General features: G+C 32.9%; 1 protein-coding gene across 1 annotated transcript in view; it reads left to right on the plus strand.

Annotated features, from left to right (window-relative positions):
• The window catches only part of CDH10 (cadherin 10), a 168,930-nt gene extending 144,656 nt beyond the window's left edge, over window positions 1-24,274 (plus strand). Inside the window, exons 6-12 of the mRNA XM_035291745.3 lie at window positions 1,284-1,471; window positions 3,276-3,529; window positions 7,102-7,238; window positions 13,267-13,388; window positions 18,340-18,448; window positions 19,396-19,647; window positions 23,221-24,274. Of these exons, the coding sequence (XP_035147636.1) occupies window positions 1,284-1,471; window positions 3,276-3,529; window positions 7,102-7,238; window positions 13,267-13,388; window positions 18,340-18,448; window positions 19,396-19,647; window positions 23,221-23,711 (1,553 nt within the window). The 3' untranslated portion in view covers window positions 23,712-24,274. The remainder of the gene's footprint in view (window positions 1-1,283; window positions 1,472-3,275; window positions 3,530-7,101; window positions 7,239-13,266; window positions 13,389-18,339; window positions 18,449-19,395; window positions 19,648-23,220) is intronic.
• The last annotated feature ends 296 nt before the right edge of the window (window positions 24,275-24,570 follow it).

Raw genomic sequence — 24,570 nt, forward strand, 5'->3', positions numbered from 1 at the left:
GGAATGAAGGGGAGTTTGTCAGTATTTACTGTTTTTGCTATGACACTGCAAAGGGCATCTTTATGTTTTTCCCACAGACTGTCCTTTGTTCATTCTGTCACAAGTGCAAATAAGATTCCTACCCATTACGGCTGGTTTCATTGGATTTTTTTTTAATGTTCTCCCATCAGTTGAAATAAGTATGAGTAGTAAATAACTAAATATAGCATAATAAAAACAACTACTGTATATCCTGTGGTTTGTAGTGATTGTGTGAACACACACAAATACATATCTGCACTCAAAGCAGATCTATGCAATGAACAAGTATATGCTTGCCTGGTGTAGTGGTTGGCATCTGTAATCTCAGCTACCCCAGACATTAAGGTAGAAGGATAGCTTGAGCTCAGACCAGCCTGGGCAACGTAGAAAGACCCCCATCTCAAAAGAAAGAAAGAAGAAGCAACATGCTAATTTTTTTAACTTTAGGTTCAGGGGTACATGTACAGGTTTGTTAAATAGGTAAACTTGTGTCATGAGTGTTTATTGTACAGATCTATATTTCATAACCCAGGGACTAGGGTTAGTACTCAGTAGTTATTGTTTTTCTGTTCTTCTCCCTCCTCCCTCCCTCCCTCCCTCCCTTCCTCCAACCTCAAGTAAGCTCCAGGGTCTGTTGTTCATCTCTTTGTGTCTGTGAGTTCTCATCACTTAGCTCCCACTTATGAGTAATAGCATGTGGTATTTGATTTTTCTGTTCCTGCATTAGTTTGCTAAGGATACTGGCCTCCCCCTCTATCCATGTTTCTGCAAAAGACATGAAGCCATTCCTTTTCATGAACATGCTCTTTCTTTTGGTAGAGGGGGAGATGGAGTCTCACTCTTGTTGCCCAGGCTGGAGTGCAATGGTGCGATCTGGGCTCACTGCAATCTCTGCCTGACAGGTTCAAGCAATTCTCCTGCCTCAGTCTCCTGAGTAGCTGGGATTACAGGCACCCACCACCATGCCTGGCTAATTTTTTTTAGTTTTAGTAGAGATGGGGTTTCACTAGAACATACTCATTTTTAAAACAGAATTCCTCCTACTGTTAGGACTTGGTTCTCACTATTCATAACATACACAGACCAAAGCCCCCGAAGTTCCTAGACCTTAATGTTACCCATATTATGTGTATTCATCATTTGTCAACATCTGATTTAGAGTTTAAGATCTATATTATTGCCTCATACACCTTTTGCTTTTGACTATTCTATTGAGAAATATAATCTCTCTCTCTCTCTCTTCTTTTCTTTATATTTTACAGACACTATTCACCTTCGGGTTCTTGAATCCTCCCCAGTTGGCACAGCCATTGGAAGTGTCAAAGCAACCGATGCTGACACTGGGAAAAATGCTGAAGTAGAATACCGAATTATTGATGGCGATGGTACTGATATGTTTGACATTGTGACTGAGAAGGACACACAGGAAGGCATCATAACTGTGAAAAAGGTGCAGAGTCCATATAAATAAGCATCTGGGCTTCAGGAGGAGGGATTGCATTTTGTACTCTTCACTCATGAATTATCCATTGCAAGATACCACTCTAATTTTCCAAAAATTTAATTTATATTGTGCATACATAAGAAAGACATAAAGCCAAAGAACTCCTTAAAAATTTTGACCACAGGTTTTGATTGATTGTGACATGAGACCTGTAATTTTAGAAAATATAAAGGCAGGTTAATATATGTGTGGTTATATTTCTAAGCCACATTGATAACCCTCATAATTACTTGTTTTATTTTAAAATGTGTAGTTAATACATAATAATGGCAATATATCATCCCAGTTGGAGATATAAAAAGTACCATGCCATCTATCCAGATGTATGAAGCAGTAATTAGAGTTACTAATAAAAGAGACAGCATGGATTGGAACATAATTTAATTGTTCACATTTTCCCTTCTGCTATATAAATGAAACTTTCCTGCTAACATATGCTCAGTGATGCAATTTAAAGGTAACCTGTTTTTTATTGTAGTGTCAGTGCCATCATTATGAGAAAAAAATAAGGCACATTAAACTTTAGGTCTTAATGAAATGCCATGCATAAAGTAACTACATTGACATTAGTTAATAATTAAACAATCCTGAGATTCTTTTGCAAGGTACAAAGTACAAAACCACTTGTTATTAAATGGACAGTGACTAGCAAATGGCAAAGCAGCTGTCTTGTGATTTTTCAGACCAGATAGCAGCAGTAACACACATAAAATCTGGTTCTTTTTGAAAGAAAAATAAAAGGTCCAGGGACTTCAAACCAACAATGTCTTTTATCTATTAACAAAACGTACATTTGGGTAGGTGTGGTGGCTCACGTGTATAATCCCAGCACTTTGGGAGGGTGAGGCAGGCAGATCACGAGGTCAGGAGTTTGAGACCAGACTGGCCAACATGGTGAAACCTCTTCTCTACTAAAAATACGAAAACCTGGTGTGGTAGCATGCACCTGTAATCCCAGCTACTCAGGAAGCTGAGAAAGGAGAATTGCTTGAACCCAGGAGGCAGAGGTTGCAGTGAGCCGAGATTGCACCACTGCACTCCAGCCTAGGTGACAGAGTGAGACTCCATTTCAAAAAAATCAAAAATAAAAAATATATTAAAAAAAAATACATTTTAGAATGGATGAGATAAAATATTCAATTTTATACTTCTGACAGTTAAACTATATGAATATTTAAGGTATTTTATTTCATAATGTAACCTATTTACCAAATTACTATCATTTTTTTCTTATTAGAGAATGTTTTTCTTATCTTGAATATTTGATGTAACTTGAAAATTTTATGTTAGTCTCCAAGATTTCTTAATAGTTGTAATGTTACAAGTCCATTACATTGAATGAAAACATCATGACATAAATGTAAAAAGATAACTGATCGTATTTACTTAGAAAAATTTTACAGTAGCTAACACCTCAACACATGCACATTCACACACCAGCACGTACAACAACCACCAGCCCATTTTCTGTAATGTTACCACCTACAAGATAGGTTTGAATATCCATCCCAATTTTTCCAAGGTTTAAAGTCTCATAGGAAATCCTATATTCCAAAGAATTACTATTGAATGAATAAAATGTAAAAGTTGAATCCTAAGTGAAACATAAAGATTGTATTTTTATTATTATTAGTCTTTTTTATTTATAATTAATGAACTACTTGAGAGAACTCAACCAGAACTTAAAAATCATATTGTAACTTGGTCCAGTTTTCCTCACTCGAATTTGATGATTTGTTTCTTTATACAGCCACTTGACTTTGAGAGCCGAAGACTTTATACTCTGAAAGTCGAAGCTGAAAACACCCATGTAGATCCACGTTTTTATTACCTAGGACCATTTAAAGATACTACCATAGTGAAAATCTCTATAGAAGACGTGGATGAACCTCCTGTGTTTAGTAGGTCCTCCTATCTGTTTGAAGTTCATGAAGATATTGAAGTGGGCACAATCATTGGTACTGTAATGGCAAGGGACCCAGATTCTATTTCCAGCCCCATTAGGTAAGTGTGCCTTTTAAAAATGAAAACAAAATGTTGTTTAAAATGGAAAAAAAAAGGAAGTTGAAATACATATAGGGATTATAAAATTCTATTTAAAACATTCAATCCAATAAACGATGAAAGAATCCTTCTGTAAGTTGTATAAAAATTTGATAAAGCCAAGCATTTCTAATAAATTGTCTCAACGTTTTGGGGCAGGGCATGCACAAGCTTCATGGTGTTGTTATTTTTCTCACGCCCTTTAGACTGAAACCTTGCTTGCTACACCTGCATGTCTCCTTAGGGTGTTCCTTGTTCTGATCCCTGGTACAGATACAGGCTACTATGTGAGCTCTCTGTTTACAGTGCAACCAAACCACTTTATTTGTGCTTTCAAATCATGGCATGGAATATGAGGTTGAATGAGAGAAGTTAAACCGTTAAAAAGTAGGCTGAGTGTGCTTGCTCACACTTGTAATCTCAGCACTTTAAGAAGCCATGTTAGACAGATGGTTTAAGCTCAGGGGTTTGAGACCAGCCTGGGGAACATACTGAGACCCAACCTCGATAAAAAGTTAGCTGGGCATAGTGGTGCACATTTGTAGTCCCATCTACTCAGGAGGCTGAGACAGGAGGATCACTTGAGCCCAGAAGGTCAAGGCTGCTCTGCGCTGCATTCACACCACTGAACTCCAGCGACAAAGCAATACTGTGTCTCAGTTTTTAAAAAAAAGTAATTATGATGCAGCAATGTGGTTATATTATGATTTTAGTAAGTGTTCATTATGATTTTAGAAGCTCCCCTAATACACAACCATCAAAGTTGAGAGGATTCCGGTTTTGTTTTGTTTTATCTTTATTTATTTATTCTGCCTTTTTCAAAAAATATGAGAACATTCCAGAAAGATTAGTCTTTTCAATATATTTCCTTCTTATGACAGCTTAAAAACATATGAGATGTGATAAACTCCTGAAAACGAAAAATAATCAATGTTTCAGTGACACTTGTTCTATTACATTAAATAAATATACACGTTGTCATAATTTCAGCATGAAAATGAACACTTACTATAATCCATTTGTCCACTGTGTATTTTGGATTCCCTTTATTTTCCTAAACCTCTACAGGCTAATTTTGCCTGCCCATTTTCTATGGGAAACAGTCAAGTATGAGTTCAGATCATTATTGTTCACTTCTGAGCCACAGCACATGTAGGGAACTACTAATTTTATATGCCATATGCCTTAAAAATTGTACAGGGTCTGCCATATCTTCAAGTGAAGTCATATATTTTATGAATATATGTTACTTTATATTTATATAATTTCACATAAATATGTTTTCTTATATTCACATGCAGCATCACAGGTTACATATTGGCAGAAGAAACCTGTACATGCCAGCATGATGTTCTCATAAATATCTCTTCCCCAATTCATTTACCAACATCTGAGTTGCTGCATTCCTTGTGCTATTTTTTTCTTTTTCCTTTAAATGTTTTACATAACCAATACAGAGGTCTAATTTTCCCCATTAAATAATTACCAAGCATTTTCTTGGCAGAGATTCCACGATTTAGCAGACTATGTTCTGTTTCTGATTTTAAAATGGACATTACAAAATAAAAGGTAATATTGTTAGTTAAATGTATATCAAGTGGCATACTTAAGATATTTCTCCACACAATGAAATAGAATTTAAATCCTCCTGTAGATGTGTAATTATTATAGGTCAAAATATACCTGTGGATATTTAAAATAAAATGGTTAATTAGGATGCAAGTATAGAAACGAGGAGGAACAAATCTTCTTATGTATACAATATTTTACATATTATAGCAAAAATAACTTTCTTGCCTATCAATGACAGATGATATGCTATTAAAGTTGTTGTATAATTTGACATTATACTAATTTGATATAGAAAATGTAATTAATATTCTTGGATGTCATTCTTTGGTTAGAATATATATATTTTCAAAAAAGAGAATAGCTTTACTAATGCAATGTAGTTATGGGAAGGATCATACTTGACATGCTATAAATTGTGTCATATCTTGTGAATGTTAATAGAGTAATCAAAGAGATTTTCTTAAAATGTGTGTTCTGAAAATTATTTTAGAAAGGAAAATAAAAGCTAACACCCATAACTTTCCAACAGAGAATTGCAAACTATAATTATACTTTGAATTGTATTTGAAAAAGAAGACCTGTGATCTCTGTGTATCTTCGAGATAATGTCACATAATGTTTAAAATTTTGTCATTACTTCTTCAAGCTGAACTACAAGAAATAATTAAGAAAGAACACACACGATATGGATTTAGCAAAGTCAGTGATGCATGACAGCAGAGGCTTTTTATTGATTTATATATTTCAACCTTATGTCATATTTCTACAGAAATAAAGAAACTTATTATTTGCCAAAATGCCAAATGATTAGGTCATTCTTTCTTTCATTTAATAAATATTTGTGGATGACTATATCAGATATTAATATGTTTCTCAAGAAGTTCACAGTTTATTTTAGAGAAGAAGATGCAGAATCAGAATTAAATAGTATTTATTGAGTGCCTAGTAGAGTTTGATGCTTGATGTTTTCATGTTTTATTGTCTGTTTAAGATGTGATATGAAATGAATTCCTAATACAATGTAGTAAATGGAAAGATGGTGGTACAAGCTGTTTTATGAGTGAAGGGGACAAATAGCTTCTACTTTACATCATGAGAGGCTAAAGGAAAAGGTGAAATGTATGTTAAGTCTTTCAGTAATAAAAAATTATTACAGGTGGGGAGACACAATGATTTTCTTTGTATGTGAATATTAGATATGTAGTTTGATAAAGATAATGTGATTTATTTAAACAACATCAGTCAGAATGTTAAATCTAGTTTTAGGCTTTAAAATGACACACAGCACATCATGCATGCAATCAAGTTTCAGTAGAATTTATTGTTCATTTTTAAATGCATATAGACTTTACTTGGTATAGATATATTAAAAACTCTTATCCCAAACTTTTTTATTATTAAAATATCTCGAGTTAAACGCAATGTGAATAATAATGATACACCTGGCTAGGAAACTGAAGCTACATGGCTACCATACCATGAAGCTACAGAACACCGTTAATAAATCGATAGTCTATTACTTTGATGAAACTAACATTGTCTTCAATTTTCTGAGAACAACACATACCTTCTGGGAATAATCTTTTGCAATAAATCTTTGTATTATTCTTCAGCAGAACTTCCAATAACCAAATAAAGTCATTTGGCAATGTAACTGCCTGTAATCCCAACTGTTTTGTGACCAAATATATCAAAGTCAGTTGAGTGAATATGACAATAGACAATAATTTAAATAACATTATTAAAAGAATAGCATTTGAATGCAGAGTAGAGCACCAACTCATACCTTGAGGAGAATGTATGTGTGAAACTATGAAAAGTCATTCAAACAATCTACATTCTGGATCAGCACTGTGTTCTTTCCTGTAATTATCAGTGATAAATGTGTTTTTGCATTTCACCATTTTCTTGCAAACTATTAATAATGCTATCATGTTTTTTTTCTTTTCTTCTATGTTCAGATTTTCCTTGGATCGCCACACTGACCTTGACAGGATCTTTAACATTCATTCAGGAAATGGATCCCTTTATACTTCAAAACCTCTTGACCGTGAACTATCTCAGTGGCATAATCTTACTGTTATAGCTGCTGAAATTAGTAAGATGAATTTCATGTATATAAAATATATTTAAATATATTTATACTTATATATTTTATGCATTTTAACATTTTATAGGTTTTATTTTATATTAAAAATAATTCTCGTTGGACAGATGAACTGTAATTTTCTCAATGCTTATCTTTTCTTCAATATTTCCTGCAACTATATAGAGAGGGATACCCATATTTATTGGTAAATGATGCAAAAATTTTATCTCTGCCTTTTTAGAGTTTTTGGCTGAGCCTTATCATAATATTAATATAAAGAGATTAACAGGACAAAGCATTTAATATAAATTATACATGACACAGGAGCACTTATAAAGAAATAAAGACCCAATGAAGTGGCAAAACTGAATTTTGTTTTTTTTTGCTAGGATGACAAAGAGAGGCAATTGTACAAAAGTAATTAAATGTATATGGAGAGTGTAAATAAAGATAAAAATTATGTTAGCAAAATCTGAATCTGTTAGTATGCAATATTCTTGGCCTGGCTTCCCATTATTTGATGATAAGAATATTACTTTTCTTCTGGTATAGGGAGGACATCTTCTATCTGGGGGTTTTATCTCCTGCTTTCAGGAAGGAAACAGAAGGGGCAGAGCACCCTTCTTGCATCTGCTGTTTTTTGGTTAAGTACCTTTAGCTCAAAATAATCTTTATGCCACAATGGCACATTTTGCCACTCTTCAGTATGTATAGATGTATATTTAATATTAACTAATAAAAATGAGCTAGAATTAGAGACTGAAGATATTATCATTAGAGGAAAAATAAAAGTATTAAATTTGTCACTTGCACACTAAAAATTAGGATCTTTGCTAAATGCTGGGTGTATATGATATAATTTAATCTTATCAACAATCATGTAGGTAGATATTACTACTTCTTTTTTACAGATGAGGAATCCAGGTATATATTGTTAATCAGAGTTAACATTAATCATATATGCCAGGTGTCATTCTAAAAAAATACATTTTCTTCTAATATTTTGATTAACCTCATTTAACAGAGAAGATACTAAGGCTCTGGGACTTTTAGTAACTTGCCCAAAGTTATTAGAGGTAGCACAACTGAGATTTGAAATCTTGTCATTTCTAGATCTAATACTTAGTTCCAAAGCTAATCAATACAATTTTATTCACCAAAACCTGACATATTCAAGCTATATTTGTCTCTAATTATGAAAGTTCTTGCCCATACTAGGAAAATTTATGGAGCCCGTTGTAATATGAAAATGTCAGGTGCTTGTTAAAAGTAAATTAAGAAATGTAAGATGGGGCATTATACAAGCATGAGCCTCTTTTAAGGGTGAGGCCTTGTGCCACCTCTTGGGTTACATGCCCATGAAGCCAGTCCTGCCGCCACACCTATCTGCAAACCTGTTCAGATTTTCTAATTCCCATATTGTGATGTATATGGTGTAGAGCAACTCCTGAACTGTTTTTAAAATAAGCATTAATTAGGGACAGAAACATTGTTAAAAAATTAAGCCCATAAATTTTAAATCTGTAATACTAAGCTGAATCCACAAACTCATATCAAGGTCAAGTTATTTATTAGAAGTAACCACTACAGGCTTTGGAAGGCAAAGCATTGGGTGGGCCTGAATCACCAAGTGTCCCAGAACAATTGAATTCGGCTAGACAGATCATCAGCAGTGAAATCAAAGCTTCAGGACAAAGTAACAGATTTAACATCCTTCTTACATCTGCCCCTGAAATACAGATTAATCTCAAATCTGTAGTGAGATATTAATGTCTATGCCTTTTAAGGCTAACTAAATATTTTCAAGTTTTTTCTTTTAAGGAAAGCTTTGATTTCTGAAACTGTAGCCACATCTCCGTAGTAAGATGGACCTAACATGATCCAATCTGATCATTTCAGAATCATGCTTGTACTCTCTGCTGATTCACTATCCTTATTCAGGCCCAGTGAGCAAAGAATTCTATTTTCCCTTTCAGATAGCTTAAGAGATTTAACGTCTAAAGCTAGTTGAAGTAATTACAATTCTGTAAAAAACTAAGCCAATTACTTCTTTTTATAAAGAACTAAATCTATTTTTTGCCCTTAAACAAAATCAATCTGTAGAACAACTGCCAGAAATGCCTACCTGCCAACCCAGAGTCAGGATCTCATTATTCTGCTCTGGGTATTGAATGCAATGAGGATGAGAGGGAAACAGCATATACGGAATTTTTTCTACTAAACTTTAAACACTGGCTTTACAGTAAGTGTGTCATACTGTGTCATACACCACACTCTGAGCAGGACAGAATGACATTTAAATGTACTTCTTACCAATATGTTGTAAGACCTTGCCTCTAACCATTTAATTCTATATTCCATATCAATATATCACATCATATGGCAGGTACTACTCCAGGTAATTATTTAGTGCATGATATCATGGAATAACTCCTCTTTTTCTTCTTCAAAAATATTTTGAAATGCCATGTAGAGAATAAAACATCTACAATTAAGGTAACAATCAATGTCTTAATAATAAACTTGGGATTTTAGGGTATATTTGTTATAGAAACCAAAAAGTACCTCTCACTATATCTGAAAATTGGACTATAATCAATGTGATACATTCTGAGGACATAAGACTAAGTTTATGACTAAAGGACTCCATTATTTACACCAAATTTCTTATTCATAAATTCTTACCCAAAGCAGGTAAAACAGTTATATTTTTCCAAAGCCTGTGATTTCTGGATAATGATTTAAACTTTCTCTGTTTGGAGGGATGAAAAGACTCATGAACACATAGTCATGGCTTCACCTTAGGACATTTTAAGATCCTTTATTGCTGATACATTCTTGCTACTGAAGTGTTTCCCTGAAGGACTTTGAGAGAAACTCAGGTGGTAAATATATGCCAGCTGCTATTCAGCTTGATTCTTCCTTGGAACACTTTATACTTTCATTTGTACATAAGCAACAGCATCTGCCAGCAAAAAAGATTAGTGTAAGCACTGTTTTTTGAATAGGTGACTCCAGGCCTGATGCTTTACAAAGCACATTCATCCCTGTGGATTTAGCTTTTGATTTTAAGAGCCTTGAGTTATTTGTAAAGACACTGGAGAATTTCTATATTGTGTTAGGGAAGGGGCTCACGATGCAAGTTTTTAGATATGAAAGTTTTGTCTCTCCTGGCTCCTGTGCCATCATTAGAAAGTGAATTGTTACCAACAAGGGTTATTTTTATGTCAAGACTTTATACTGAAAGGAAATATTTTGCTTATGTCCACTCACTACATAATTAGGTTAAAGAGCACATTCCAGAAGATATGGAAGAAGCATACCTTCTCACTTTTCTCCATAGCAACAAGTAGACAACGAAAGGTCCATTTGCAGAGAACACTGTGCCTCTGGGTATTACCAAATGGTCTAGGCATAGAGGAAGCAGAAAATAATGAGATAGCATTTTTCTCCTTTTTTTTTCCTCCTCTCTCCACTTCTTCCCAAATGCACAACTCTTCAGACTCACATGAATGGTAGGAAGGCTAAAAATGTGTTTTTATTAGGTGGATACTACTTTATGTGGAGAAAACATAAGTTCTTAAGTTACATAAGAAAGTGAAGAAGATATAATAATGATAATAAAAATGGTGGTAATTATTATGGTCAATACATATTGAGTCCTGATCATTGATACTTTCGTAAGAACTTCTCCTGCATTAACTCCTCATTTTCCAAGTAGCTCTGTGAGATTAGAGATTCTACTTTGATTTATATTGAGTAAACTAAGACATTAAGCAGATAGAGTAAACTGGCCAAACTAACACAACAAATGAGTGGTGAACTTGAGAATCAAAGCATCAGCTCATCCAGACATGGTGGCTCATGCCTGTAATCCCAGCACTTTGGGAGGCCAAAGTGGGTGGATCATGAGGTCAGCAGATCGAAACCATCCTGGCCAACAAGGTGAAACCTGTCTCTACTAAAAATACAAAAATTTTCTGGGTGTGGTAGCGCATGCCTGTAATCCTAGCTACTTGGGAGGCTGAGGCAGGAGAATCGCTTGAACCAGGGAATTGGGCGGAGGTTGTAGTGAGCTGAGATCATGCCACTGCACTCCAGCCTGGTGATAGAGAAAGACTCTGTCTCAAATAAAAAAAAAAGCAGCATCTCAGTTTGACTCCAGGGCCTGAACTCCAAACCTCATGGTATATTAACAAGTGTATAATGTGCAATAACATATTAGCAAATAAGTAGTTAGAACCTGATAACTGAATGCATGTGGGTTCAGAAGACTGTGGTAAGACTTAAAAGGAACTGCGAAGAAAGGATGTAGCTTAAATTTTCTCTTGAAAAGAGGAAGGAAATTTAAATACACTTCAATTCTGTCTGCCTTTCTTTATACTATTTTAGCCTTGTAACTATATCCCTTTAAGTAGTCTGTGCTTATATATCATTTTTTAAAGTACTGGTTTTAATATTGCAATAATATTTAATTATATGGAGAGAATGGGGGCTATAAATTATTTTTGGTGGTGGTATACTTCTATTTGCATGTGACAATATATTTTACCTTTGTATCTGAAAATTATTTAGATTACTTTAAAACATCAGATCCGTTTTACAAGGCTAAATAATATCCACAGCCCATTGGTTGAGACCATTTAATAAGGCTGCTGCTGACCCAAGCTATTCTGCTACTGTTTTGTTTTGTTTTCAGCTAATTATATTATTTATTACATTATATTGCTCTTCAGATTCACTTTTCCAAAATTTACACAGAAGTTTAACTCTATCCAAGGACAGAGCTATTGACATCATAAAAGCTGATGAATATAACCTGAATTTAAAATGTAAACACACTCTCAAATAGCTTAAGTGCCTAGAAAATCTATAATAGAGAAAATGCAGGTATAACTAATACAAGGTTGTTACTCAAAGCTAAGCAAAATGAAGAGGCATTTACAGTTTTATTAATTTACATATCAAAACAAGTTTGAAAATGCATCTTTTTTTTTTTTTTCTTTTTGAGATGGAGTCTCATTCTGTCACCCAGGCTGGAATGCACTGGCACAGTCTTGGTTCACCACAACTTCCGCCTCCTGGGTTCAAGTAATTCTCCTGCCTCAGCTTCCCAAGTAGCTGGGATTGAAGGCTCTTGCTACAACTCTTGGATAATTTTTGTGTTTTTTGTAGAGATGGGGTTTCACCTTGTTGGCCAGGCTGGTCTCGAACTCCTGACCTCAAGTGATACACCTGCCTCGGCCTCTCAAAATGCCAGGTATGCAGGCATGAGCCATCATGCCCAGCCAGAAATGCATCTTTATATGTCAAAACTTTGATGCTGTTGATTTCAGCATTTGTAGCAAAGGTATCATTAATATGCTATTTTTTACTACTGAGCTAATTTGTGACAATAGATTGTAATGTAAAATTGAGCTAGAGTGTTGCGGTGGTAACAGCAATGACTGTATTAATAAAATGCTTAATCTTCATATTTCATCATAAATTTTCCAACTAGCTTGTAAAGTAAGTAGCCATAGAATAAAATTTTCCAACAGAAAATTGAGAGCAGTTGTTGAAATACATTTTGGTGATAAGAGTAGTCACAGAAGTAGGTTTTATTATAATAATTATCACTTAGGAGCGACACACCTTGGACAAGATACTAATTTATGTAAAACTATTCATCCAAAAAATAGGTAAAGATTAAATGATATAATGAAGTATAATGAGGATTTAATAAATATGTGTTCTTATTTTATATATTTGGACAATAAGGATACAAATATAATGTGAACTCAATTATACTGGCTTGTACTTTTAACGTGATTTTCCAAAATAATAATAGTACCCTTGTTCCCAATAATAACTGAATTCATGGCTACTTAATTAGGCTCTGCAGTAATTTTCTTTATCGCGTTTGCTCATTACGTTAGTAGAATGATTGCAATGCTTATTTGTATGTGGGCACTTAATATCCACAGGATGCCTATATAAATTAAATTTGACACACAAATGTGTCTTCCTAAACAAAATTTGGCTTCCCCTTTTCTAGACAATCCCAAAGAGACAACACGCGTGGCTGTTTTTGTGAGAATTTTGGATGTTAATGACAATGCCCCACAGTTTGCCGTGTTCTATGACACTTTTGTGTGTGAAAATGCCAGACCAGGGCAGGTAAGTACCTACAGGATTAAAACTGCGGAAAGATTTTAACTGCATGCAAAATATTTTCTTTTCAAAATCCTGAGAGGGAAGAATACACAGAGACAGAAACACTCCTATACAGTCCCAATAATATCATTTTTTAAAACCGTAACTGATGTTTTTAAAGGTGAAAATATTTTTTAAAGCCATATACCAGGTTTCATATTTCCTTTGTAAAGTACTAATGCGTGGATAAAATTGTATTGTGGCCACAAAAGTTGAAATATAAGAGGAAATACCTACTTTTAAAACTTTCAAAAACAAAGACAAGCAAATCCCTAAAACCCCATGCTGTGTCATTAAATAAATATTGAAACCTGCTAGAGAGATGAGAGATGAATGCTGTGGAAAACTAGAGACAAATGTATGGGAGCCGCAGAATATTCAATCACTGTTCTGATGTATGCAGCTATGGCTTTGAAGCAGGGCAGCAGAGTTCGCTTCTTAGACTTACACATTGCATTTCATCATTACAGCAACATATGAAGTGCTTAATGACTTGGTTTTAGTCCTTTAAAACATTTTTTGTACATCAGCTTTGTTTATCATTCTGTAAGTCTTTTCCTCAGTGGACTCATTTTGTTGATTGAAAAGCTCCAGTGTATATGGCTGAAAGAGAATGCTCTTAATTGGTTTGAGTGCTATCTTCACAGAAGGAAGCTGCGTGGTATAAATGATAATTGGAAATCAAATGCGTTTTATTAAAAAAAAAAGGAACCATCATGAAATTGTATTATGTTTTGACATTATTTGATACTCTTTATAAACATCAATGTCATTGTTACATTTTTATGCAAATTATATTGTGGAATAATTCAAATTCTTCCTTTTGAAGATTCTAACAAGAATTCAATAGCCTGTCTGTTGTTTGAATATGGTAAAATTGCTGCAATTTGATTCTTTTTTTTTGACTTGAAAATGTTATGGAAATGTTTAATTTGGAATATTTAAATGACTTAGCTGCTTTCCACTTACTACTTAATGAAACAGTGCACGCCCCAAAAATACCATTCCAAATCGTCCTCTGCTTGGCAGGCTCAGCATGATATAAGCTGAAGTCTTTTCTCTAAGAGATAAATTACCCACTTTGCCACTGCTGCATACATTGCTCCCTCTATGGTTATTCTATTTGATTTTCAAAAGATATCTTTTCAGAGAGTTCAAGTCATTATAAATACTGATTTACAAATGTATTCAAAATATACAAAATAGAAAGTATGTTTGTTTATTTTCCTTCTGCCTATTTTCTTTTTAACTCTAACTGGCTCACAACTTTTCCATCCCTTTTGGACATTTAAAAAACAGCTGGCATATTGAAGGAAAATAATCAAATAAAAGATGATTTCAATAAAAAGGGAGTTAGCATGTCTTGACCGACTTGATAGGAAGAGGATGATTAATATTTTCTGTGGAATTGGCTGCCTGCGCAGTAGCCTCCCATACAAGCAATTTGTAATAAGACCAGTTTGTTAGATGTCACGTTGGTCTCATAGGCTGAAAAATGCCTTGCTTAAACTAAGCAGTTATATATTTAGTGATGAAATTCTAGGTTATGACATCCTAGCAAGCAAAATCAAAGTGGTAGTTTGATAAAATTCTTCTTCAGAGCCTTTTTAACATTAATTTGTTAGCTCTGACACCCCTTCTAGGAAAGCAGAAGAATGTCAGGATTTCTAGGTGTGCTTTAGTTATTTACAGAGTATCTCAGTCCACCCAGCACTCCCCTGAATTAAGAGCTCATTACGAATAGCACTTAGAGCACCAACATGAAAAATAATTCCATTCATTTGGTTTGTGGACAAAATGAGGTGACAGAAATAAAACTCATGACCATCCCTCCTCCTTTCTATTCCCTACTCTTGCCTATTTTCTGATCTAAGGGTAGAATTTCTCCTTAGAAACGTAACGTTTAGCTGATGTAATATTAGAAGTCCCCTCTGGTGCCTGAACTAGGCTTCTTGACCCTTCCCCTTTTCCATCTCAGAGTCAGAGGACCTCAGCAAAAGGGAGGACAGAGGGCTGGCTGTTTATGTTTTTCCTTCTATCTTGTCTCACTCATTCTTACTCCTGCAGTCAATAAAATATATTTTGAATAAATAAAATACATTTTAATAATTTTAATTTAATCCTTATGGAGAGGATTTAATATCACAGATTTCCCAAGGTGTCTCTCTAGGGAAATATGCTGTTTCTATTTCTGTTCAATAGTTTCTAAGTGACTTATCAAGCCACATCTCAACTATCAACAAATATCAAACCAAATAGCAAGTAAGACTTTATGAAACCAAAAATATGCCATTACATATTTTCCATAGAATGATCCTTACTACTTCCCTAACAACTGAAAAGCGGGCATTTTACCAGCACAAAGGAAATGTTCTCATTAACAGAAAGTTCAAGTCTTCCCACAGAAAAAGCTAAAACATATTAAAACTTAACCAGTTTTTAACGTTATGTATCTTAAACCTCATTCATTGTTCCAGACACGATAATAGTATGATCACTGAAACATTCCTCAAGTTGATTTAAGATTACTTTAGAATAGCCCAGTTAAAATATAAATCAATTATATTGTTGCTAAGGAGATAAAATGTAAATGACTTATCTGTACACTTTTCTTCATGTGCTCAAAATTAATACTGGAAATCACTAGTTTTTGTTTGTTTTCTAATTGTGGCAAACTCTTTTGTTGGAAATGGATCAAAATGAGTTTGTCTCCAGGACAGAAAAGAAACAGTGGAAAATAATTTTATATCCTGGTTGCCAAGTTATTGTATCTGTTACCAGTCATTATGGCACATTTACCAAAACAAAAGCACGGTGATTTCTAACATATGGTGAAAATGGAAAGAAAAACTTCATTGAGAGGTAAATTCTGGATATGAAAAAGTTGAGCACCAGAAGTAATGACTTAAATAAGAAAAAAAAAGAAACTGTTATCTTGTAAAGGATGTAAGTGCCTCCATCTGCAATAAAGACATCTTCAGGTCATTAAAATATATTGTAATATGATATAGACTCTGCGACATATGCTTCCATTTTGTTTGTATCATCGCGGTGAGTTTGACTTACTCCTTTTATAATATTCAATGAAAATGTGTAAGTTAACTACTGATCTTTAAATCAATAGTGCTATAATATTTGATAAAAAATATATTTTAATTAATAATTTTAATGTTAATTTTTATAATTTCTTATAGATACATGTAAAGGTGTCACCATTTGGTTTTGAACTGCATTGTTTCGATCCATACAAATAAATTGAAATCATATTTTGTACATTTATTTGAGAAAATGTACAGTTGCAAATGTATATTTACTTTGAGACATTTAAATTTCAATTTTCAAAGGCTATTAGTCTTATTTTTACATTTCCATCACTTTTTGTGTCTGTATGTGAATGTTAAAATGTTAATCTCAGTGACTAAGGAGTTCCATTAGTCCACTATCTTTTTGGATGTTATTCCATTATTTTATTAATCACTATTTAAAAAGGAAATCCTTGAGAATATATTTGACAGACAAGAAATCAGTCAAGAAATATTTTTTCACTGAATTGACACGTCTTAAGTAGTATTAGTTAACAATATTTTGACTTCTTTCATTAATTTTAATACATGTATACTCTTGTTTTTAATAATTATTGCTTGTATTTAATCTTAAGTTCCAATTAAAATTTAGTCAAATAATTATGTTGCTGTTTTAAAAATATGCTTTTAAAATGATTCAAAATTTTAAATGATTTTTTTCTTACTGTTTATTTCTGGGCAATAAATATAAATCTTTGGTCCATTTATATTTCTTGTATTGTTTTGAAATAAATGGTTAGGGCTGTAATTAAATAGGCTAGTGCCACCAATGTATCACATTTTATTGCTATAAGACACTTAAAAAGAAAAGTAATCTAATACAGATAATTGTAATAATTTATTTACTTCTTGTAACTTTTTACATAATATTTTTAACTTAAATCACTTGTTAAACCAACAAAACATCAGCAACAAATATTTCTACCCAACATCCACACAACATTGAGTTAATGAAGTAAAAAGTTTATTCCTCTTAGTTCAGCATAATTTTAACTATATAGGCATCAGTGTATTTATTTAACAACTTTTGAGGCTGTCTTAAAAATTAAAACATGTAAAAAATATAAATTTTATTATAAATATAAGTTAAAGAACAACATGCAAAAAAACTACCTATTACATATATATACATTTTGCGTACATATTTGTATATGAGTTAATCATATAATATGTGCAAAGCAGTGATCCAATTATGTATTAGGGGCTACATTGTCTACTTTGCTACCATATACCTTACGCTTTCTCTTACACTAAAATCCGTCACAGTTTACCCTTTTAAAATAACTCCCACATAATATACATATGTCATATTTTTAAAATATAATTTTACTGAAAGTGTAAATTAATTGAATTTTGACTGTCAAAGTTTATAACAATGTTTAAGACTGTTAAAAAGTAATATATAATATTACCTATAAAATGTCTACATTCCTCAACCATTTTTCACTTTATTTTGGGGAAGAAACATAGCATAGTCACAATAATTTTCTAAATTTCTCTGATATTAGACAGGTTCTTCCAGATCAATGTGTAAATACATATAAAATAATCTCATTTTAAGTGCTGTATCTAAATTAACAAAACCTCAATGAATATAATATTTTCCTGAAGCATTTGAAACAAAGGGTATGATCCAAGAGAGATAGAGATGAGAGAGGCAGAGATTATTAAAATCAGTGTTATAATTAAAAGATGGATTAACTCAAAGATTCACAAGAAACAGAAGCCAATTATTTTGAAAAACTTTAGACAAAATGAAGATCTTTAAAAAGTACAGATTATACCCATGGATAAGAGATGTATTGATGAGACGTATTGTTCTTTTTCTGCAGCTAATACAAACTATAAGTGCAGTAGACAAAGATGACCCTTTAGGTGGACAGAAATTCTTTTTCAGTTTAGCTGCTGTCAATCCAAACTTCACTGTACAGGATAATGAAGGTAAATTTTAAAACTTGTTTACTATGACTTATGATGACATAAACAGGCAATTTCCCTATTGTAAACATTGCAATATATATGCCATATTTATTTATTGAACTGAGTTATACAATTTTGTTTTAATCAGGTATTTAACAATATATTTAGTAAACTCTTCGTTAGCAATGTGTACTCTCTTCAATTTTAAAATAATAAAATATGTGAAAAAGGTCTCTATGGATGTTAAAGAAATGATTGAGTCTTGAAAAGATTATAAAGGCTGGAAATAATTCTTACAACAATAATATAGAACACGTAGGGTAGAGAAATAAATGATTCAGTGAGACTCTTAAGCAGACTTCAATGAGATTAAGCAGCAGCAGATTCACCAAAGCCAAATATGCATAAGGGAGTGAAAAGAAAAGCCAGTAAGGCATTGTTACAAAGGGACTATTGCAATGGCAAGATGTAATGCTTCTTGAAGGGTCTTTTTTTTACTTTGTTATTGATTTAAAACATGCAACAATGTGAAATTTAGCCAATTCATTTTCTTGGAATTGATGTGTGTTCTGTATGTGTATAAGCACACACACACAGATGCACACAAATTTAAAAATATACTTTTAGTATAACTTTCCTCTTGGTATGCAAAATAAGTTTTTTGAAAAGAGAAAAGCCATTTTTGATCACCTGTGTCATCTCGGCAAATGATTCACTTATATAAATTTACCGCTTTGAAAACAGTACTGGGGAATTATCTGAAAACCTAAGAAATAAACAACGTATTTCTAAAACCAATTATTTGTCTTATCTGTATATTAATTGCATTATGCTTATTTTTTAGGAAAATGTATATCAATTTTATATTTTACATAAATATGTTTTTATTTATATGTTAAACTTTGGTTATCACATTGAGAAAAATTTACTATCCCAAACCATTCGTAATATTTTAAATTTTATTTTAGATAATACTGCCAGAATCTTAACCAGAAAAAATGGATTCAATAGACATGAAATCAGTACCTATCTCTTGCCCGTGGTGATATCAGACAATGATTACCCAATTCAGAGCAGCACAGGCACACTGACCATTCGAGTGTGCGCTTGCGACAGTCAAGGCAACATGCAGTCCTGCAGTGCTGAAGCCCTGCTCCTCCCTGCCGGCCTCAGCACTGGGGCCTTGATCGCCATCCTCCTCTGCATCATCATTCTACTGGGTAAGAAACCTTAAACACAATGGGAGCATTTTCTAGGCTTTTTACTCTAGTATGTTTTTGAAGAAGAATCGTTGCTATTAAAATACCACCCCCCAAACCAACCCCAAGTTTTATGGTAGACATAAATTATGTGATATTCTTTATGTTAAAATATTTTATTTAATCAGAATATATAAATAATTTTTGTAGCAGTAGTAGTAATCGTGAAAATTTACCTAATGGGGCCTAGAATTCATTCAAATGTGAATCAAAATATTTAGAAAAAACAACCGTCTTTTTGCGACATTGCAGTAAACAAAGGAAATGGCAAGAACAATGAATGCAGAGTGCCTTGTGTAGGAGCTTGGAAGTTTGAGAGACAAAATTCTTGCTAGTCATGCTGAATGTTCCGATGGAATTAATTGATGGTTGAAACCTAGGTCCAGTGAATAAATTAAAGGAGAAGCATCAAAGGCCAGGACTCCAAATAGTTTATTGGTGGCCAATTACTTTCCACCTGAGTCATCTAGTAACAGAGTCTGTGGCAATGGCTCTTCTGGAACATCCTCCAGACAGAAATCAAATAGGAGTTGGAGGAGAATCTTAGGGTCTCAACCCCCAGATTTGGAAAGTGGACATTAATTAATCTCTGTAAGACAAAAAAAAAGACAGAGGTTAAGTTGATAGCATTTGTTAGATAAGCAATTCAAAACCTTCATATAGAAGCACTTTCCATAAGTATTCCTATATTCAATAATTGCTAACTTTTCATACATACAAAGTAAAGTTGAATAAAATGATTCAGCATTCATCTTAAATTTTAAAATAATGTAGATGATAATAAATTGTAGTCATATTTTTAAAAATTTATTTATTATACCTTAAGTTCTGGGGTACATGTGCAGATCATGCAAGTTTGTTACATAGGTATGCACGTGCCATGGTGGTGGTTTGCTGCATCCATCTCCCTGTCATCTACATTAGGTATTTCTCCTAATGCTATTTTTATGATTATAAAAAGAGAGCACATTTTTATATAAAACTAAGAACTGCAACAATAGAAAAATTGATTAACATTACTTCCATGTTCTTTATTTGACATGATTATGTCTACTTCATTCTATAGAAGTTTCAGTTTTTCTACTTTTATCATAGCATTTATGCACTTTTACTCTGTTTTAAAACAACAGAAAGGTAAGTTACTTATGACAGATAAATCATTGAATGGATGAACTGAACAATTCTAGATTAGATTTTTATGTAATTCAGCAAATGAGAACATTCACATTAACAAATATGCATTGTATAACCTGTTACTATGAAATACCACTCAGAACAAAATGTTTCTCTGTACGAGAAAGAATACAAACCTCATGTTATTTCATAGAATGAGAATTTGGTATAACTTTATTTTTATAATTTGACTTACCATTAATACAACCAACACTGATGAAAAGTTAATAAATGTGCTTTATAATAGTTGAATCCACAATTGCAAATATGATTAGTATAAATCTTTATTTGAAGGGTTTATACTTTAAATCACATAGAAACTAATTCTATTAAAATATGTAATTAAAACGAAAGTCTCTAGTAAGAATAATATTAATGGTAGCAAGTTTTTACTACATGTTGACTGTGTTTCAGGCTCTGTCATTAGCACTTTGCTATGACAGACTTTTTCACTTGACAAAAATTATCTGGCAAGTGTGGTGCTATTATCTTCATGTTATGCATAATGAAACTGAAAATTCAAAATATTAAGAACATTTTCCAAGGTCACATAATTTCTGAGTGGTTGAGCTAAGGTACCTTTGCTATTAGTCAGTGTGTACAGAGATTCCTGGTGGAATCTATATTTCTACTTCTATTATGGCCGGATGGAGGCCTCACTGAGTTACATATTCACTGAAATTGTATTAAGATAGATTTTTACCTGGTTTACTTTTTCCCCAAACAATGATACTTTATTTCACAATCAAAATAAAAAGCTTTTAACTGCTTTTGAATTAAAATAACATTAAATATTCTCTCTAGTTTTATTAGTTTGAACCTATTTTGTGAGTATTTTTGGTACCCTAATCAAAAATCATTCAAGAAAGAGCGAAATGAACTTGGACTTGGTGCCAGTTATAGTAAGTTGTCATTATCCTCAACCCTAGAAGGTTTTTGTTGGGTAAAGTCATTTGGCTGATCATAAATAATCTTAGATTTAAAATACTTACATTTTGTGTACATAAATTTATTAATTAAGGCAAAATAAAATGACATATTTTCTCAAAACCTTGAAGAATAAACTTTTTAAAAATTCTCTGCCTACTTACTTTTTAATTACTTGGCCAAGAACACTTATCAATGGATTAAAACTTTCTTTTTCGTAACATGAAAAAAGTTTGTTGTTTGCCCTCTCACACAGTTTGAAGACAAACTAGTCTGTGCATTCAATGTTAATAAAAAAGAAAACATAACTTACTACTCCTTTATATAATAATTTAATAAATTACATACTCTTTAAATGTGTAAAGAAGCTAAATAAATACTTATATCAATATTTCTTCATATATATATATCCAATAAGAGTCTTCCTATTCTTTTCTTATCTCATTGAATTCATTTTTTTCTTCAAATCCTTTTAAAGATTGAGGATCAAATGTTTGGGAATAATGAGTACGGGTGAGAAACTCTAATGCAATAAGAAGAATTTGATATTAACTTTCTCTTATCATTTATGCTATTACCATTGTTATGATTCTGAATATAATTAGCATTGTTTGTCTCTCATTGAAGTGGAAAAATGTCCTTTTTGAGCAATATACTTTTCTATTATGAATCTAGTGAAGATTCACACATTTTTGGGGAGGTAGTTAATTCAATGTTGTAATTTGGGAAATACACTCTTTGCCATCATTTAATCTAACATTTTTTTATGGGGTGGGTCTCTTGCAAGATAATATATTTTCATGGAAACCCTTAGAAATTTTTAAATCCATGTAATTCTAAATAACCCATTTTTTTCGATAGTTGCAGCATTCTTTTAATGAAGTGACAAAAAAAAACAAAAAACAAAAACGTAAGTCCATCAGCAAAGCTGTTTACCCAGAAGTCAGTACTCAATATTTTGTGAAGGATGTTGCTTTTTGCTATTGTGTGAAGGCTTTGAAAAAAGTAAGCTAAATCTTGTCCTTTTAAATTGTCTTGAAGCTGAATTCAATTTGTGTAGATTTATACATGCAAATTTTATATAGCATTTTATGTTCCTATTTAATACAAAAGATAAATATTATCTGTACAACGAGGAACCCTCTTCAATGGTCCCTAGAAAATTAGATTAAGTGTAAGCCAGTTTATTTAAGGAACAGTTTACATTGTTTTCAAAATAAATTAGGCACACTGATCTTAAACACCACCCACCCTTGATTAACTCTTCAGCATCTCCCTGACACCTCCCCCAAACTATGGGAAGTACAAAATTAATCTTAAATTCTAACCTGTTATAGAAAGCCTGAGGAACTTAAACCCCTTTATAGTACTACCACTCGTTATGTGTAGTATTTTGAACGGACCTCTAATGTATCTCCTTGTCTTTTTTTCAAGTTATAGTAGTACTGTTTGCAGCTTTGAAAAGACAGCGAAAGAAAGAGCCTCTGATCTTGTCAAAAGAAGATATCAGAGACAACATTGTGAGCTATAACGATGAAGGCGGTGGAGAGGAGGACACCCAGGCCTTTGATATCGGCACCCTAAGGAATCCTGCAGCCATTGAGGAAAAAAAGCTCCGGCGAGATATTATTCCTGAAACGTTATTTATTCCTCGGAGGACTCCTACGGCTCCAGATAACACGGACGTCCGGGATTTCATTAATGAAAGGCTAAAAGAGCATGACCTTGACCCCACTGCACCTCCATACGACTCCCTTGCAACCTATGCCTATGAAGGAAATGATTCCATTGCTGAATCTCTGAGTTCATTAGAATCAGGTACTACTGAAGGAGACCAAAACTACGATTACCTCCGAGAATGGGGCCCTCGGTTTAATAAGCTAGCGGAAATGTATGGTGGTGGGGAAAGTGACAAAGACTCTTAACCTAGGATGTATGTTCTGTTCAAACAAAAGGAAGTAACTCTACCCACGCTGTCTCCACTCCACAATATTTGATATTCAGGAGCATTTTCCTGCCAGTCAGCACAATTTTTTTTTTCCCATTTACTTCTTAATTTGTTCATTAATTACATTAATTCTTTCCTGTAGGATGTCTCATGGAATATATACAACATTTTATTTAATCACTTCCAAGAGCCAAAGCTATGGAAATACAGTGTTGTCCATCCTAGTAAATAAAAGATAATTTCAGAAACATGAACAGGATAGTTCTCCCTTAAGCAACCTCACAAACAAGCCGCTTCTGTTAGATACATGCCCTGCCCTTGCAAATGAAGCTTTTAAAAAGGTGGAGAAAAATTTTAAGGTATATCCTGTTCTGTACATTCAATTTAAAAAAAATGTACATGTGGTGTTAGTAGGTGTGATATGCAACCTGGTATACAGACATTTGTGCAATTTCATTTCATCAAATTCTATCTGCTAATGTTTTATATTTATATTTTTGTATTTATTTTTAAAAAAAAATAAACCAGTTTTTACAACTACTTTGTCTGTAGCTTCGTTTTTTCCCCAGGATGGAAGGCTTTCCCCCTGAACTCAATATCTTGATACAAAATTATATTACATACAGGTAAGAACACAATGTTATTATCACTAGTATTGAAAGTGCTAAGCAAATTAATATGATTGAGGTAAGAATTATTTTTTTCCAATAAGTCTTGATATGCTGTGATATGTGGAAAACTCTTCATATTCAAAGTAAAAGCCATTTATGAAACACATAAAAACATTTCATTTAAACAAACTTAAAACATGACCATCTTTTCTTAATATACCAAGA

This window comes from Callithrix jacchus, chromosome 2, assembly GCF_049354715.1.
Source record: "Callithrix jacchus isolate 240 chromosome 2, calJac240_pri, whole genome shotgun sequence".
Classification (NCBI taxonomy): Eukaryota; Metazoa; Chordata; class Mammalia; order Primates; family Cebidae; genus Callithrix; species Callithrix jacchus.